The 19,951-nt window shown below is 40.0% G+C and overlaps 1 protein-coding gene across 3 annotated transcripts in view; it reads right to left on the minus strand.

Moving 5' to 3' along the window:
• ELMO1 (engulfment and cell motility 1) overlaps positions 1–19,951 on the minus strand; it is a 316,062-nt gene that overhangs the window by 227,431 nt on the left and 68,680 nt on the right. For all 3 annotated transcript variants that reach the window (XM_065628523.1, XM_065628524.1, XM_065628522.1), the window contains exons 6-7: positions 11,900–11,950; positions 1,599–1,768 (exon numbers count right to left, since the gene is read on the minus strand). In XM_065628523.1, the coding sequence (XP_065484595.1) occupies positions 1,599–1,768; positions 11,900–11,950 (221 nt within the window). The remainder of the gene's footprint in view (positions 1–1,598; positions 1,769–11,899; positions 11,951–19,951) is intronic.

Consider the following 19,951-nt stretch of genomic DNA (forward strand, 5'->3'; position numbering starts at 1 on the left):
CATTCGATCAGCCTTGACGCAGCTAAAAGTAATGCTTGTAAAAATGTCAATGTTCCCCATCCGTTTCAATAGAAAATAAAGTGCTTTGGTTTAAATACCTTCCACAGTGGAGCAAGTTAAATCATTTAACTTAAATAAATTTGTGACAAAATAAGCTACAGAGGCGGTGACTTTTAATTTGTTTCTGTTCTGATCTTCATGGACACACGTGAGCCTACCCATTCAGTATAGTTTTTATTTAGTACAGAAACGGTATGCATATGTTTATATCGACTTAAGCCTCTCTTTGGTTTTAAATTTAATTTGGTCCCTAATTAAGAAATATTGCATTAATACAGGACAAGTTGACAAATGTGATAACTAGAAGCATTTTTTTGTATTTTTTTTAAGTGGCATAATATGTGCCACAGATCATATCACTGCAAAAAATAAAGATTGTAACCCCAAAACACTGAAGAAAAAACCAAGAGCTACTGGAAATCCATTATACAGGTGGAGTTAGGCAATAGAGATTCTAAGTCCAAAAAACCATTGACCACATAACAGGCAGAGATCAGTGAGAGTGTGCTTTTACATTTCTCAGTCTAAGGACTACCGGATTCTAAAGAGTACTTTAATTTTTCTGTGGAAAATCCCCAGTATATCTTGCATTGGATCATCAGAGACAATTTGTGTTTAATTTCAAAGCCCACATGCTACTTTTGCTTTACAAGCCCACTTACTACTTTTTCTTTAGCCCCTAATAGTATTTACTTTCTTGAATCCAAGGGAACATGAGAACATTTTGAGAGGGAATTTGGATAGATTTCAGCAATTGACTTCTGAAGTCTGGTCCACAAGACTGAAGATCCCCAATGAATAAGAAAGCTACTTTCAGAGCATTTTCTTTCTCTCAGGAAAGGGTGTGGGTATTGTCAGTTTCTTCATGCAAAGCACTAAAACTTTTACTTGAAAGCAAAAGCCTACTTGAAATAGTAACTGTTAGAACCTAATTTAATAGTGCAACAACCCAGTTGCTACTTTTCTGTACCACCCTCCACATTACACCAATAAACACTTATTTGGGACTATGGTCCTGAATTTCACCAGTAGTGAAAACTGTTAGATGTTCTGGTAAAGTTCAGAGGTCAGCTTTCAATTTCATTTCAAAAAGCTATTGGCAGTTGAAGAACCCCAGCCAGAATTAAAACAATAAAAATGGAAATAAAGCAAGCACTAGGTTTTGCTCCACACATCCTCACACAGCTTTCAGATGACAGCACTTAATTATCAGCCTTGAAATAGATTTTCAGTGATTTATCTAAATTCCAATGGGCAGAGAAGAAACTAGGACCACAGTCTCCCCGGAACTTTACGGCACAGAGGGTACTTGTGACTTGCCACTTTACTCACCTCCAATCCTCACCAGCCCATTCTTATGGGAAAATTAAAATATATAATCTTATTGATAACAGATATACCGTCCTAGCAGCCCAAAACTCTTCAGATGTTTTATTTTATATAATCTTAGAAGTTGTACACAGAAATACTTCAGGTACTCAGAGAGCATGAAAGCATCTCATATGGGAGGGACATCAGAGTTTAAGCAGAATACTTACTCTGTGCCACTTTCAACCATTTGTGTTAGGAGGGAAATGCCATCTAGGTTTATAAATTCTTGGGCAAACGTAACATCCCGTGAATAGTTGGCCAAGTCTTTCAGTGCTTCTAACTTCGCATCCATACTAGAAGACTGGATCCTCTCATGGAGCTGCTGTGCATTTTGTGCCTAAGAGAAACAAAACATACAAAACAAAAAACAACAACAAAAAACTTTTGTTACAATGGCAATAATGAATAAAGCATTAGTGCAAGGAGCAACAATGGCCATGTTCAATATTAGTGATACTTAACACTTGCATGCTCAGAAGTTATTATTCAGTTCCCATAGTATTACTTTAGTAAAAGTATATTACTCATGTATTTGTCCATTATTACCTATCATTATTTGGATTGTTGCAGAAGCATAATATGAGCAATGGATAGACATCCCATTGTCTCAGGCAAAACATAAGCATTATAAAAGACTGCCTTGGGCTTGAAGAGCTTGTGTGTCATATCAATAAAAGTAGAAACAAAAATAAAACAAATTGCTTCAGACAATCTCAGTGTAATCATGGCAGCACTTTTTTTCCCTGTCAGCGCTTACTCAGTTTACGCATTTCTCATGACCTTTAACAATGAGTACCATATACTGTCCTAATTGGGTTATATCAGTAGAGACCAACTTCAGGTCTTCTGCTCCTTCCTCCCCCTTTTTCTTTTGTTCACAATCAATTCAAAAACTCACACACTTTCTTACAAGGAGCACAGGAATAATTACTTCCCACATAATACTATGATATTATCACGCATACATCTTTATGCAAGTTCAATATCCACATACATTAGGCTATTCTGCCCATTAATGCTTCAAATGCAGGATGAGACAGTGAAATCCAAAATGAACATTGATCATAAAAAGCTAAAGGGATATTTAAATAGCACATATTGCCTCTCTCTTTAGCAGTACAAATATGTTAAAATACATCTCACGTTTTCAATTCGATGCTCTCACTTACCTAAACATAATACCCTAAAGCTTCAGTTAATAGCTCGCTAGCCAATACTTTTCTTAGAAAAATAATCCTCCTCACTACATACAGATACTGGCAAAATTCAATTTCCTAAAATTCACTTCTTACCTGCACCAAATAGAAGGTGACTGAGAAGCTATGTGTGATTAGGAAACCAAATTAATGGTAAATTCTGCTGAGAGTTATTTTCTATGAGATTATGCTTATTCTTTCTCAGCTGGAGAAGGAAAATATAAGAAAAGACTGTGTTGACAGACAATTCCTTTTCCATTCAAGTAATGAATATACCCTTCACAGAGACGGTCATCTCTGCAGATCAAGATCCTGAGATAGTGGACATTTTTAGTGCAAGTGAACATTTAAACAGGGAATGCAAAAACCACCACTGTGTTGTTCCAGATACAGTTTCCTGTTGATATAATTTTGATTGCTTCACAAACATTAATAAATTAAATGTCCCAATAGCCTCAGAGATCAGCAAGCTTTGTTACTTCTCATTTTTTACAAAGAAAAATTAATGCATGGTCTCTAATCAGCTTTTGGCCAGAACCTATGTGGTGAGAAGCATCTACAGGGAGGAAGTATCTTCCAGGTAGCATGATGCTGGTTAACATCTTCCATTAAGACAGCATTGAAAAGAAACAATATCTTTAGTCCTGAGTTTTTCTATGCCTTAAGTATCAGGTGGTGCATCCATAGCAGTTACATTATCTATAAAAAGGCAGAATCTGTCATCGAAAAGGTCTTTCTGCCACCCTAAGTTACCTACTTCATCAACTGGTTTGAGCTTTAATGGGGAAACAATGGCTTATACTGTCTTTCTGTAATGGCAATGTCTGTCCAAATGGTACTAAAATAATACTCTCTCAAATTTAAGTAGCTGGTAGGCTAAATAATTTGCCAAAGCCTATGGAAGAAATAAAAATAGATTACACTGACTTCCAACTTCCAGGATAACCACAGAATACTTCCTCCAACCCTTCCCCTTCATCAAAGTAGGTAAAGGAACTTCTGCTCAAGTACTCTTGTATAATCAGCTACAAAAATTCAGAGCAACCACTACTATTACATGAACTTGAACTCCAACAACCAACTCCTACCTCACCAAAAAACTTCCTTCATTGAGCTGTTTCTACCCTAGGCTCCCCACTATAACAACTCAGGAAGACTCAGAGGTACAAAGCATCCTCAAAACATTAGTCTTTCACAGAAAACATGTAACATTTGAATTCCTGCCCACCTCAGAAAAGAAACACTTTGGAAAATCTTCAATACCCCCATGGCAGCTGCATTGCCCTGACTTTGGAAATGGTTGCTCAAATTTAATGTTAAGCTCATTAAAATCTGTGCACGTCTTCTTTCACCTGATGTGTTTCTGGGAATTTACCACTCCCACTATCTGCCAGCTGAAGGATACAGTTCTTCCAGCTTTCCATGGGAGGTGGGTCCTCTGAAGACTTCTGGACCCAATGAAAATGAAATAAATAGGAAAGATAAACAGAAGACCTGGTTTGGTGTGACTGAGCAGCTCTCCTGAGCTGCTCAACCAGTAAGTCTGAGTGGGTAGAACTTGAGCAGCCAATCTGTGGCCAAACAGATAGAGACTGTAATCACCCATGTAGCACAGTAGCAAGCAAGAAAGAACATCTAAGTACAGGCAGGAGAACATCCACCTCCAAATCCCTTCACATCACACCTACAACTGCTGTGTAAACAACACCTCATCTTTGTACACATTAACAACAAATTATTAATGGACAAGTTCATTCCCCTCTACTCTGCCCTGGTGAGGCCACATCTGGAGTACTGTGTCCAGTTCTATGCTCCCCAGTTTAAGAAGGACCAGAAAGTACTGGAGGGAGTCCAGCAGGAAGGACTACGAAGATGATTAGGGGCCTAGAGCATCTTTCTTATGAGGAGCGACTGAGAGAGCTGGGTCTGTTCAGTCTGGAAAAGAGAAGGCTGAGAGGGGATCTCATCAATGTTTAGAAATATCTCAAGGGTGGGTGTCAAGAGGATGGGACCAGACTCCTTTCAGTGGTGCCCAACAATAGGATGAGTGGCAATGAGCACGGACTGAAGCACAGGAGGTTCCACCTGAATATGAGGAGAAACTTCTTTACTTTGAGGGTAACAAAGCACTGAACAGGCTGCCCAGAGAGGTTGTGGAGTCTCCTTCTCTGGAGACATTCAAAACCCGCCTGGACACATTCCTGTGTGATCTGCTGGGTGAACCTGCTTTAGCAGGTGGGTGGGACTAGATGATCTCCAGAGGTCCCTTCCAACCGCAACCATTCTGTGATCCTTCCTCTTGAGGAGGGATTCCTGCCCCCAGCATAAACAACTGGGGCCGGTGAACTGTTGCTGCCATCCCAGTTAGACTTCCATTACACAAGAATCAATACCAAGCGTGGAAAGAGCTAACCCTGCCTCTCACCAGAAGACCGGTACAAGGACGTGCATTAACAGCTCACCTACACTGCAGAACAGCAGCTTGAGCAGGACCAGCCTATCAACAGAGATACATTAATGCTGTTTCCTCTGAAGTCAGTGAGAGCTTTGAAATTCACCGCACTAAAACGAAAATATAATATTAGATCAGAGACAGCTTGGGCCCCTCTACAGAGCACAAAAATCTATACGGCAGTGTCTCTCTGATAAAGAAGTGGTTCGGCCCTATTTTAAGCACATAAAAGAGAGCTTACCAAAATCATAGGCTTTATCTGACTACGTCAATGCTTATGCCCCATCAGCAAAGTTTCTACACAGCTGTACTTTCCTTACATTAACCAAGTTTTGCAAGACACTGCATCCAATAAACCTTGCTCTTACTATCGGAAGCAAAAAGAATTGATAAAGGCAGAGCCGATCTTGATTAAAGGGGTAAACAAATACTTGTCTCAGCAAGAGAGCTGGTACATGTCTCACTGGAAACATGGCCAAAAGTAATGCTGGCTGTTGTCATCACAAGTGCCTGACGGGTGAAAATATTGCTTCAGTGAATACCATGCAATTCTCACAAGCCTCCTAGTTCTTGTTGCCATAGCACTCATACGTGCTTATGGAATGTACAGCTCACTTATGACTGCATTAAAAAATGAAACCCAGATGAAATATGCTCCGAGTGCTTACCAGGGAGCTATTTTAATGACTTACAATCCATCAGTGGATGGACAGAGAGCATAGCTCATTAAAGCAACAGTAGAGCTAGCTGCCATGTCTCTGCTTTTATTGAAATATCATTCAGGTAAGAATAAATAAATATATAAAATCTGCCCAACTGAGAACCGTTATGAGGGAATTAACAGAAACACGGCTGTTCAAGAAAATGAAAGACAGCATTAATTGCTCTCCTGTTTAGAAGGGAAGGAAGGCGGGAGGCTTGTAAAATCTGTGCTGTTGAAGCCCCGGCATTTCGAAAGGCTATCAAGAGGCAGAAGTTGCACATCTAGTCTTAAATGACTTGTTCCAAGGACAGTCAGAAAGGTTGACCTCAGGGAGTAGCAGTGCTTAAAAGGAGCCGCTTGATGAGATTGTCAGCTTAAAAAGAAAACTAATGACCTAAATCCAAGATGTGACTTGCTTAGAGACTCAAATAGCCATTTGGGGGTTAGGAATCCCAAGATCATACTAACAAGGGATTCTACTGATGAAATTACCATTTCTTTGCCACTTTGTGCAAACTTTGAAAGCAACTTATTACCCAGACATACACAGGGTTTCTGTACAGAATACAAAATACAGAGAGCCAAGGCAGAAGGGAGGACACAGATTCCAAATGCAACCACTATCAAACATTAATGGGCTACTGAAGAAATTTGGACCATCAATTTAAATTGCTGGTTTGCCATTATGTAATCAGTTTTCTTCTTTATCCTTTACAAAAAGTAAATAAAATGAAAGTATTTTGGTCTTCCCTGTAGATGAGTTAATCACGTTATCCAACTTTCTGCTAAAAAGAGGGCATACAGACCACCAGTAACTACCAAATACAATCTTGTACTAACCAAACAGGTGCATTTCTATGTTTTACTTTAAATCGCTCACTGTTGAAACACTGTGGTGGTTTAAACTGCTGCCTTTTCCTGGCTTATTACTGCCACTTCACCTACAACTGCGTATACGTCAGAAAGCAATGGAGGAGCAGATACGTTACATAATCATCATTATACACCAACAAGATTCAACAGACCCAGTAAGGCTGAATAGCCTCTGACGCCAGGTAAGCAATGAGATTCCATTTTAATTAGTAAAGACGTTATTGTTAACATTTTTACATTAATACTCAAGCGCAATTTCTACATCTAAAGCCCTGTACAAATGTAATACACAGAGTAGCCCTGTGCTATCACCATACACAATTAAGGAGGCAGAAACAGAGGAACAGGGAAATGGTCACATCCAGAGCCGCGTACTAAATCAATGATAAAGGCATTACAGATGCATGGCCATATGCATTACGTAAATATGCCTAAAATATGTGTATGCAATCAGTAGCCACTTATGAATGTTTAAGAAGCAATTTTTTCTCTTGCTGCATTTGAAACAGTCCTTTTTGCTTACTATTCAAAATATGCCTTTGGAAACCTAAAAACATGAGATTAAATCTTTATCTGTAAAAAGACAACAACCAACTCCACTTCGCAAATCTTTCTCTTGTACTATGAGCAGACAAATATAAAAGTGGCTCATTGACTTCCATGGTCAGTGCTCCTGATATAGGGTTCAATAATAACTAACTCACCGTTACATGATAAATATAATCACAATCATAGACTGGACCTGTAAATATTTATGCATTTACTCAATTTCAAGAACATTAAGTCAGCTGAGCACATATTAAAGCAATTGCAGATCAAAGATTATACACTAGATCCACAAACTGTTACTCAAAGACTGAGGATTCAGATTCGTAAGTAGAAATAGGTTAAGAAAACTCTATACTTCCTTGTCTGTGTAGATCACATAAATAAAAAACCAGGTTGCTTACATCTGTAAAAGCATTCAGGGAAAACACTATTATGACTATTAATGAACACACCTATTTACATGATTGCTCATGCTAGAAATGCTAATACAGCTGCCTACAAACAACTTACAGGTTTGAGAACTCAACCAATCTCCAATCATGCACAAGAGCAAATGATCAGGCACCATAAATACCACATTAGAAAAGGTTACCCATTGACTCAACTTCTAAGGCACATAGCTCATGAGCAAGCCATATTATTTAAGTGCCCAAGAAGCTACCTTCAAATAAATAGTGAGTGCTCAAATAATCAGTTCTCTTTGAAAATGATTAAATAAATAAATAGGGCAGTTCCTTCAGTTTAATGTTCCCATCCTTTCAAAATGATTAGCCATTTGAACAATGACTTGCAGGATCCAATCAAAGGAATCCTGCAGCTGCACACACTGGAAGGTTGGACCCTGCTTGCTGCATCGCAGGACACAACTGTCCTTTTGGAACAGTCTCACACTCGGGAGCAATTACAGCTCATTTATACACCTACCCACCATCCACTGGAATATGGCTATCACAAAACAGACAATAGCAATCTGGCATTTCAACTGCCACATATGTTCAAATTCAAAGAAATGTTGCATAAGAAACTTTTGATGAGTCCCTTCAGAAATGCAAATGGGCAAAGGGGGAAAACAGGTCACGGAAAACTGCAAAACCACACAATAGCGCAAAGAATTGTTAAGAAAAATGATAGGACAGGTTAAAAATAAATAAGAAAGATGATATAGGAACAAAGATAATATGAGAGAAATTCAATCTGTACTCAAGTTACCTAGGAAACAGAGTGTCTGTGTGGTGAGTGGTTTATAGAGGAAAAAAAAATAGCATTGTTTAGAAAAAACAGTCTTTCAGAGAACGGCACAAACTTAGCAAACAGACCTACGGAAACAAAGAGGCAGTTCAAATTCCCACCAGGCCTAACGGCTGGTGTTTGCAAAGTTTTCACTCAAAGACGTTTAAAATCTCCAAATGCAAGCATTTATGGATGGATTTAGCAGCACACCTTAACTGCAGTTTTGCCCTTGCAGTATTAGCAATCATTTTCAGAAAGAGATCCCCATATACGTACACAAAATAATCTAAATTTGTGATTAAAGGGGAGAAATTATTTAACATTTAGATTTGGGGAGTTAGATTTCAAATTCTAATTTTAAAATCCAACCCAAACCCACTGTTTTACTACTTCTAGATAAAACTACCTTTTTTCCCCTTCCTACTTTTAGTCTTTAGCAGTACCTGCTCTGGGTACATGAGCAATACACAATTTGAGGCTAATGACAACAGAACTCAAAAAGATTGTATCTCATCCTTCTCACCTAATTTTCAATGACTCATGGCATGCAACTGTGAATGGGTATAGCCAGACTACTGGCTGCTATGGTAATAAATTGCATGAAAATTAAGAACTAGAAAAGCACGCAGCCTTCAGAACTGGTCAAAATGATTCCTCTCAACTCTTCAAGGCAAAAGTTTGTTCAAAAGGCTTGTGAAGTTCGGGACATTTTTTATTTTTTTGCCCACAAAGGCCAGGAAATAGGCAGCTCAAGCCTCTCTGGAACTACATGGACACTGCATAATCCATGTGTGGCTCTTCTTAATTTCTCCTAATCTTCCTCTCCTTCTTTTCTATTTTTTCCACCTCTTAAAAAAGCATTTTTGCAAGATTTTATTTTTCTGGGGGAAGAAGGAGGTAGTTTCAACTTTATGCTGATGTAGGACAGACAAAAAAGGGGGTAAAAATTTAAGAATCTTAATATTTTCACAGGATGAAAAAAAACATTTCCCACCCAGCAGCTAGGACAGAATCTTTCCCATTTTGCAGGAGTATATCATGCAGTCTGTTCTTCACATTATCTCCTCCAGCTACTGTTACTCTCATACAGAATGTCAGAGGAAAAATGGAAACAGATGGCCTGTTAGCTTTTCAGGGTAAATGGCAAGTGTTGTGTGGGTCACTAGTCTAAAAACCACAGCTTGGAAGCCTTTAATCTATCTATTTTAGGTACCTTTATGATGACCACTTTGACAGTACCTTAAAATCAAAGACGCCATTGTAGGGTGGGAACACACAGAACTTCATTTTATGTCTATTTTAAGAATACAAATACTCTCTAATATGACAAAAATCAATCTAGCCTTTCAAAACCTCCTTCTAAGCCACCTCCCTGATTCTGGGGAAAAGTTAACAAAAAACTTTATAAAAACATCAGAAAATCTGCAAACAAGCAGTGGTAAATATCAATACTGAAGGCTAGAAAGCAGACTGGCCTTTTTTCTTATAACAGGATGGCTGAGTCACTCATAGCCACAGGCCCATGCCAGAGTGATCTACAACTTGGTGGGTAACAGGTCACACCTCAGTATCTGAAGGACCCCTATAGTGGTTGACTGACCCTAAGGCAAATTACCAAAGAAAGGGAACAAGCAGAATAGAGTCTTATGGAAAGCCTCACCTTCCTGCCCATAGGTATTAGCAGAAAGTATTACAAATCCAAAATTTGTCTTTTGTGTTTGTAGGTCATGTTTCCAATTGCACAAGTGACCATGAAGACAGCCATTTCCACACATCAGCTGCAGCACAGCCTCTCTTCGGTTTTGCATGGTGCAACTGGTTGCGGATTTTGAGATGGGGAAGGATTCCATGAGTCATCTCATGCTGTCACTCCATGCTGTGGTTACACAAAAGAATGATGCAGTGTGTTCGAACCACATCGGTTCTTGATGAACCACAGATGTTGTTTTGATTTCATGAGATCCTAAGTCTGGCCAGTAGATAGCCCTTTTTCTGTGGACTGGATATTTGTTATTAAGAAGTCCCAAAGGTTAGGAGGAGCTGGTGCTGGGTTGTCTGTTTCTGAGGAAGTTTCACCAAATGGGGTTTACTCCACCAGCAAGTAGTTTCCCTACATACAAGGCTGTTCTGGTGACATATGGCAAGAGACTCTGGAGTCACATAGGCTCTGACAGAGCCACAGTCTTAAACTGTTGTTTATTCTTATGACTGTAAAGCTCTGTATATAGCAAACACTGAAAAAGATGATAAAGGATAACAGAAATTTCTTGTCTTTGCCCAGCTGGAAGCTGCTTAGAAGTGTTTTCTGTTGAAAAGGTACACTCCTGTAGATTAATATTGCAGTCACTTATTAAAAAACTTGAGTCATGTATATGTTTCCATATTGGCTTCTTCAACTTCCACTTATACACAAACCTGCGCACAAATTCAGTCACCTCCTAAGTGCAATATAAGCCATCATCTGGTTATGCAGGATGTGGGGGAGTGGAAACACACATGATGTCTGGAGAACCTGGAAAGTTAGTAACAACATGCACTTCTCTGTTTCTTTACTTTGAGCCTAGACCCTGCTAGCTGAAAAGTAATCCATCCAAAAACTATCAATAATCAAAATAGAAGTTTTCACATTTTATGGCAGTAACTGACCCCACTCTTAACGGGTTCAACCAAAGTCAAAAGTTAAACCACCACAGCTCAGTCTTGCCTGTTCAAGTGAGCTGCAGTACAGGGTGGCAGAGTTTGGCCATAAGAATGCTTTGAATCTGCAGAAGCTGGAACACCACCATGAAGAGGTAAACAATTTTAATGGCACACTACATTTGTCAGCAAAGAAATAGGATTGCTGCTGCCTTAGACATACATCTTCTGGGATTAATAGTGGCTTTCAGCATGTGGCAACAGTACTGCTCAACTCAGCAGGAAAACAAGCCATTACACGGCAACTCTGCCGTGCTTTTTGAGGAGTTGGCGAGGAGGTGGTGTTGAAAAAAAAAAATAAAATGAAAACCATAAAATCTCAGTTGCTGCTAACTCAATAGAAACTCAGAGAGCAGGAAAGATCCGACCTGAACTGCCCAGCAGAGCTCTCGTCATTCAACTCCCAGCCTTTTCTCTTAGCTCTGAGCCCTGGGGCAGAAAAGGAGCACTTGAGAGAGGCTGCAACACCATCCGGGAAACAGAGGTATCTTGGACACAAAAGCTGTTCCCAGTGGGAGAGAAGTGAGAGACAAAAACCACCCATTTGTGCCAATCTTACCACCCAATGTCACTCAGAAATACCACCCCTGCCCCTACAACTCAAAAAAAAAAAAAGAACACCATGTATAGTCATCTTGTGACCACACCATCATTCTCCTTTGCAGTGGAACTGTGGGATACAGTGGTGCTAAAGCTTAAAAATACATACATCGGTTCACAATTATTTACTAATTAGATCTTCACTTTGAGAACAGAACAGTAACTCACTGGAGATGTTGTTAACCGAAGGATCGCTCCATTTTTTATTTCATTACGATTCTGAAAGAGAAAAATACAGAAGGTTTAAGACTCACATAAAAAGATGAAACAGCCATTGAGCAGAACACCACACTAAACCAGCAACAGTACTTTCCTGTCTGCATGCAAAAGCTACCCTCTTTCATACATGAGCTAACATCTATCAGTATTTTCCCCATCGAGGCATACTAATATTAGCTTCAAGAAATAGGTGGCTGTTCACATGATATTTAACAAATTCAAACCCTTTCAAGAATGACTTCATGTTTTTCAATGTTTAGCTTCCACTGGCAACTTCTAAATATTTATTTGAAATATACTGTTCATGGTGTCTGGCTCTGGTATTGTGCTACATAGTTGAGGAGTTTGTAAGTTTGCTGAAACCTGTCATTAAACATCTGCAGGATTTGAAAATTATCCCACTGGCTCTCTCTTTTCTATAACAAGAACATGCTGACTTAAACCACTGGAACCAACCCACTGAGCTCTGCCACCACAACTTTGCACCCTCCCTCAAAGTAAAAAAAGCATCGCCATCAGCGGTAAGTAAAGTTCGAACATGTCATAAGTCATTCTCCTTATCCAGCTGGCAGAAAGAGGTGGCGTTAAACATTTTAAGTTCACATACCGTATTCAATGAAACTAAAGCTATGGGTAGATGAAAAAGCTGCCATGGCACAGCCTGTGGTGTACACTTTCAGTATCCTCACAACTTCGCGGTCAGCGCCAATGTGCATGGTCTTTCCCTGCAATAAGCGTAGGGGAGCCTGGTCCTCTTTCAGCAAGCTACCTCATATTTACCACAAGTTAAGAGAATACAGTACCCAGCACAATGAACATCATAACAGGTACTGACTGTGCACAGCACAATGCAGTCACAACTTCATTCATGGTTCAATAGCTTCTTCACCAACTATTACCCTAATTCGCCAAAGGAATCAGAGGAATCCCTAACAGTTTGAGAGATAAGAGCTAATTTTGTGCTTAAGATCACATTGCAGGCTTTCTGCAGACTGGTGTTTAGCCAAATAAATGAAGGTGTATTTCTTCTCAGGCATTTTTTCCTGATTTAGTTTCATCCTTCCTGCTCCCAACTAGATACATCTCAAATCCAAAATGCTAAAAACAGGATAAATCTTGCCTGAAACCAGGTCAAGTAGTCCCAAAATAAAACCCTAGTACATTGTCTCTTTCTCAGCACCCAAGTTCTCTGTGGGATTGGTTCTAGCTATATGCAAGATCATCCTCCACCCACAAACACTTTTTCACTCTAGCTGAAATAATTTAAGTGCCAGACAACACAGGGGGTACAAGGGAGAAGCTTTTTTTTTTTTTTTTTTTTACAGCATCTTTGCTTGCATATGCGGTTAACTCGTCTCAGCCCTTAGGAGTCTCGTCCTGCCAGGACAGCCCCAGGGAGGCCACCAGGCTATACTTAAGAGAGGGGCAAAAAAGGGCAAGCAGCTAAGTACAGGGTGACTTGCCAGAGCACTAACAAAGTGCCAGATTTCCTCCTCTCGTAGTAAAACAGCACCAGACTCAGCTACGTATCATCATGTCTAAGGAATCTGTAAGAAGTGGTAATAGCGTGTTTGTGTGGTTTAATTTAAACAAGTGTTGAAACAAACTCACTTTGCAAACAGTTGTGGTGGCTTAAACTGTTACCAACTCCTGGATTTGTGGAACTGAAGAAAAGTAATTTCTTTAGGACAGACAGTCAGCATAGGTTAAATCTAGCTCCATCAAAAGCTTAGGCTGAGACACTGGACCTCAGCTGCATTAGGCCAGAGTATGCGTGTGCACACATACACCCAAGGTTCCATCATCTTTACTTGGAAGGTAGCAAGCAACAATATCAAAACAGTTAGGGAATCAGACAACACTTAAACAACTTGAACTGCACCAAGCACATTCAGAAGTGAAAGCTCACTGATATCCTTATGAAAATATTGGAGCTAAGTATACAGACTGTTCTTAAACATAAGTAAAAGCACGCAAACAGGTTTATTTTTTCAGCAGCATAACTTTAAGCTCGGGGTTTCTCATGATTCCTGCTCTAATTAACACAAGCTACCAAATCAGATGTACAAATTAGTTTGTGGTTTAACAAGTTAAATCACTTCATCTGGGCCACAATAAGCATGTCCGCAAACACAATAAGCATCTTGCAAACACGAGTTGCCAGGCTTTGTGTGAGAAGGCTACAGCATGGCCTCAGGAAGTCCAAGGCACTGGCTGAACAGCGGGGTACTACTGATAGCAGGGGGTCTCTCATCACCCTCCTGCCGAAGTGCTCCCTTTCCTACCTCACAGACCTGTTTGAAGGGCCAACTGCAAGATCCCACTAACCTGGGAGAAAGCAGCTCTGGCAGGAAAGAGAATTTTCTGTCAGGTTAATAAACAGAAACAAGGCCTGCAGGGCTTGAGCAGCAGTGCTAACCCAGGGAAAATGGTGGAACCACATCTTTGGGAGCAGGGAAAGGGTGAGGGGAAAGAAAACAGGGGAAGCATGAGGAGGAGTTATACCTTCCCTTTTTGGGAGCAGCAAGCTGTCAGCCACAGCCTGAATTACATTATTTCACAGTTGCTTCAGGCTGAAACCATGCTCCACAATTTGTTCAGTTACAGTAGTTTTGTCACAAAAAGTTTGGCTTAAACTGATATACTCTCTACAGTGTCAGGCATCCAGGTTAAAAAAATAAACCTCTGATTATATAAGGACACTTAGATTGCATAGATTTAATCTACAATCAATCTAGCAAGTGAAAAATATCTTGTTAGAAATACACTATTCCTCTATTGTCAGAGGAATTTAAAAACAAGTGGGAAAAGGGAAGCTGATCACCCGGCTGAAGTTCAGATACTACATATGGATAAATAAGAGAAACACTATTCTTCAGAGTGACCGTATGTCAGCGGGTTATGTATAAAATAGCAGAGGAAAAAGAACACACAGAGTACATAAAAGCATTGCTGGAAGTTCTATTTGAGGGTTGTTTATTTATCAAGCTGAGTCAGAAACACCAAAACTTTCAGACTCAAAGTTGCAACATTCGTCAGAGTCCACAGCACACAGAGCCCAAAAGACTTTTCATCACGCCTGGCTCAGAGCAAAGCGCATAAGTCTGACCGATACTGTAAATTCAATCACTGCTATCACAAGAGACAGAGAGATTGAGAGTCTTCAACTCCTGATCTAGACAAAGGCTTAAGGAAAACTGCCCATACCTTCTCCCTGAAAGTATTCAAAGCATCGAGTTTCTAACACAGCAAGCTAGCCAAAACTTGAAAAGAGTTAACTGCTTCCCAATCAAAAAATCCAATTTTGTTTATCCATTCTAAATAATGACTTAAGCGCCTACCAAGAAACAGCGTGTAAGTGTACAATTAAGCCAGGAGGATTTCCTACATTAACCGTGTGATGCAGTAGTCGGCGTGCCAGTTAATTTCAATTGCAGCATTTACACACAGTTAATCTGCTCAGCATTAGGGACAGCATCCTGTGGATTTCTTTTCCAGGATAACAGAACGTCATTCCACCACAGCGGCCCAGCTTTGGCAATCGTACTGCTAAGCACCAGTGCTATTCAGGACAGGGCACACCGCCACCAAAAACCTCCTCCAAGGCATTTCTGATCTGTTTCTCAAGTGCACATCAGGTTTGTTGATACCGTTCGTGCTCTTGATCCCTATTAAGAAGGCTTATTCCTGGGCAGTGAGGGAACCAGTGAAACAGCACTATCCGAAATGCCTCTAAAAAAACTCCATAATAAGAAAATAGATTTGTTATAAATGTCGTCTAGGACTAAGACAGCAGTTATATTATGGATACAAATACGTACCATTTGCAATGTTATTATCTAGCAAGAGTCTACACTCATGAGATTATTTTATTCTAATCGAGTAGGTAGTATTTCCAAGCATCATGCTCCTCCATGACACTTTCCAAGCTTGAGTTTTCCATCAGAGAGAAAACTACTATCATGAAAATGCACAAACAACAAAACACATGCAGGAAGCAGAGGACGCCTGGACCGTTTGCCATGTGTTAATGTCTTGGGGTCCTCTGGCTTCCCACTCCATCAGCTGGAGCAACATCAACCTACATTATTTGCCACCAGATTCTGTTCCTTCTGAAAGCTCTGCCTTTACTGTGCCATAGTCTACTTTTCCCAAAACACATGCAGGAGACTTGCATAGACTTGCCTCTAAAAAGCAGGCCTCAAGCATTAACAGAGTCCACCAAACCATGGAGAGGGATGAAGGCATGTGAATTTGCTTTCAAAAAATCCTATCAAAACAGTCAAGCCATTCATTGAGAGCTTTGCTGGAGAGGTACTTCGGAAAAGCTATCAAGCAAAATTAAAGTTTATATTGCCATGCATTTGTCTTATCGTTTTAATAATCTGTTATACCCAGCAAAATGCCTCATGATTCAGCCCACTGTAGCTGGTTGGAATGGAATGTTTTCTCAACATATTTGAGGAAGACCTAGAAGCATTGGTTCCCATGGTTATAGCTCACTCAGCACTATTCTTTAACCTTGACCAGACAGTTTCCTTCAGACATCTCTTAACAGGACTAAAGAATAACAGCCAAGAAATCTAAAACTCTTCACATCTTTATATTGTTAAGTAATAGATTCTTCCCTCTTTCCATACTACTATTATTTTAGTACACCTCCCTCCAAACAGACACAACAAAAAATTAGAGATATGAAATACACTTTAAGCTAGTGACTTCATAATGTTTTCATCAGGATGACTTTGGGCAAGTAGTAAACAAGGACAAAATTATATAATAAAGCTCATTTTTAAGTTTCACCTCAGGAAAGGGAAGCAAAGTCATTATTGGCAGATTTCCCTGGAAGCGCTGATTCAAATGTGCTACAGCAGCCAGTAAATGTTGGGCATCACCAGAGGTGGTACCATGAACTAGACAGAGGGCATCATTTTTTCATAGCACAAGAACTTCACACACCCATGTACAGGGCACTGTGCACTTCTGATCTTCATATTTTAAGAAGGATACAGTAGTGTCAGGACAAATGCAGAGAAAGGCAAGCAAAATGGTCAGTGGGCTTCAGCAGCTGCCTCACAAGGCAAGGTCTCTTCAGTTGGGAGGGACAAGGGCCAGAGACAGGAAAGTAGTGGACAAGCTGAATGCAGAACTGTTTGTTAGGAAATCCTGCAGTATGAAAACCAAGAAGTAACTTGATGAAAGCAGTAAGGGATCAGTTAAAAGAAGATGAAGAATATATTATTACTCTTCAGCAGGCAGCAAACTTCTTGAGCTTGCTGTCACAAGAGGTTGTGAAAGCAGGCAGTATCAGTAGGTTCAAGAAGAGATGAGAGAATTTCATGGCCCTTATACAGATACTAAAGGGACTAAGTGTAGATGTAGCCTCCAACACCTGTAGTACAACAAATGCAAATGCTGAGGAAGCAAGTAGGGAGTGAAAGACATCATCAGATCTCAACCCTGAATGGCATTTCCTACTGTTACAGCTGGAGATAGGCTATGAGGTTAGAAATAATATTCAGCTTACTTGGTAGGAAATTGCTTAAGTCCATTTTTAGTCACCAAAAACTTTAATAAGATGAGAGTTAAGAGGTATAGGTCATTATCTATATTGTACTACTTGGCATGACAGTACTGTACTGTTTTAGAAGAAATACTGAGGCAAATAATCTTGTGATAAAATTCCTTTTCTGGGAAACTGCTGGAAACAGGGAGAATGTCTTCTAGTTTTTCATATTAGAATTTGATGATAGCATTTTCCTTAAAAAATTAAGTGTTGGTAGTTTGGCTGAAGTTTCTAAAAAAGAGGAATGTTTCTGGAGGCACAATTCTGCACATACCCTTCTAGCATGTGGGCTCCCAACACTTTCCCTACATTGAATCTACCAACATGCAGCAGCACAGTCCACAACCTAACCTCAAAAAACTTACCTCTTCGTCTCCCCTTCAATTCACAAAAAGGAGAGAAACAAAAAATATCCAGAGTTTTCTTCCGTCAGATCTACAACCTGAACAAACTCATCTTCCAGCAGTACAGTCATGAGGATGCTAGAGAAGTGAAGGGAATGAAGCGAGGGAAAGGAAAAAGAAAGCTCAACTACCTTTTTCTCCAGCAACCTACAGTTATATCAGCTTGAATGCCACTGAAAACCACATCCTGAGCAAAAGCCCATACTTTGCATGATTTACTAATTTTTACGTGGAGTGATCTACAGGGACAACACTATCAGGTATCACTTGCTCTGCAGAGCAATAGTGGCATTACACTGTGGGCAGACATCCTCCTGACACATTAAAAGAAGTTACACACAAGTTATTTTTAACCTGGATCAGTTCCCCAATTCAAGCAACCACACAGACAGTTGTACCAGTAACACGGAAGGGGTGGGCAGATAACACGCAGTCCCATCATCCTCTGATAAGTTGGGAACATAAGAGCTGTACCCTGCAAAATAAACATCAGGAAGTGACAGACTTAGCTGGGCTCACGCTATTGTTGGTGAGATCATGTGGGGAAATCAGGACAGAGAACTGGTACAGACACCAAAAAAAAAAAAAAATCAAATAAGGATTGTCAAATTGAAGTCACTTCTTTGATGTGGTTCACCCAACACATTCACCCACAGCATCCCTGAAGGGCCCCTGCAGGAGTAGTAGCTCCTTAAGCAGATGCTGCTACTAAGACAAACATCTGAAGACCCAAGCCAAGACCGTGGTTCACAGTCACTTTTGCCAAATCAAAGCACAGCTTGCTACCATAGAGCAGAGTCTTGCTTTTCAGGCTCTTGCTCATTCCTACTATTGTTTTTATGTGGCATAAACAGTTGTATAACTACTTGATGAGTCAACAAGGGAACTAAACCAGCTGAAAATTTTATCATTTTGGGTTTTGCCCAGTTTGTAAGGGAAAAGACAGGAATAAGCACCATAGCACAAGCAGGAAAGAGGGCCAGCTCATTTTGCAAGCACTACATTTAGAACCACAGAGACTTGTTTAAGGGGGAAGCCTGCAGGTGCTTGTGCTTCTCTAGCATGTACATCCTACTCCTACGCCCTTGCCTATGTCCTTTCTGTCAGACAGAGACTACATATAAAACATCCCTTCTCCATTTGTGACTGCAGTCAGAATTCACCCACAAGTTCATCCCACATCAGCCTAAGCCAATTCCACAAGCAACTGAGGGATATAACAGCTCACAGCTGTTGCAAAGAGCAAAGTTTCATTCCTCTTCCTACCCTTCCTTTAATTTCTTCTCTGCAGCTCATTCCTGGATATGATTCAAGGGTCCTGCCTCATCCTTACATCAGATCAGGCAGACTTTTTGTTAAGCAAATTTAATGAACTAAAGTGACACTAAATGATCCCCCTTTGACACCACCTCCAAAAATTGTCAAAAAAAAAAAAAAAAAAAGCTGTAGCCAGCAGAAATGAAGTGGCAGGATTTCTCGGGGAAGGGAAGAAGAAATCAGAACCATGCCCTTTCAGCTGTGAAGTCTGTTCACCGTACCTTGTAAAACTACTCATCGAAATAGGGTGGTTTTTAAGTATGAAAGATGATTTGAGGAGCATGTTTCTGTTGGCCAGATCTTACACAGAACTGTTTGCTATCAGCTGAATCCAAATAGTCACACTGTGCCTGTGATATACCACATCCATCTTCAAGTGCTATAACAGAAAGACAAACTTTTTCAGAGCCTTGCCTCTCTAGTCATTACTTGTGAGGCAAATTACAAACTAAATTCAAGAAAATAAATATTTAAAAAAACCTATTTGATTTGTCTCATCAGCCTTAATGTGGAACTAAGGAACTAAATAGAATATATTGTCATACCAAGTATTTAAAAAGGAGGCAAGCAGAAGAATTAAGCTGTTCATGCTGGGGCCACAAAGTGTAACAGGTTGACAGTACAGAACGATTTTCTTTGGAAAATTTAGCATTAACCTAAAGTCCTACAATATGAGTCCTAAAAACGTGGACTGATTTGCTAACAACAGGATGA

The sequence above is a fragment of the Caloenas nicobarica genome, chromosome 2, assembly GCF_036013445.1.
Source record: "Caloenas nicobarica isolate bCalNic1 chromosome 2, bCalNic1.hap1, whole genome shotgun sequence".
In the NCBI taxonomy this organism is placed as follows: Eukaryota; Metazoa; Chordata; class Aves; order Columbiformes; family Columbidae; genus Caloenas; species Caloenas nicobarica.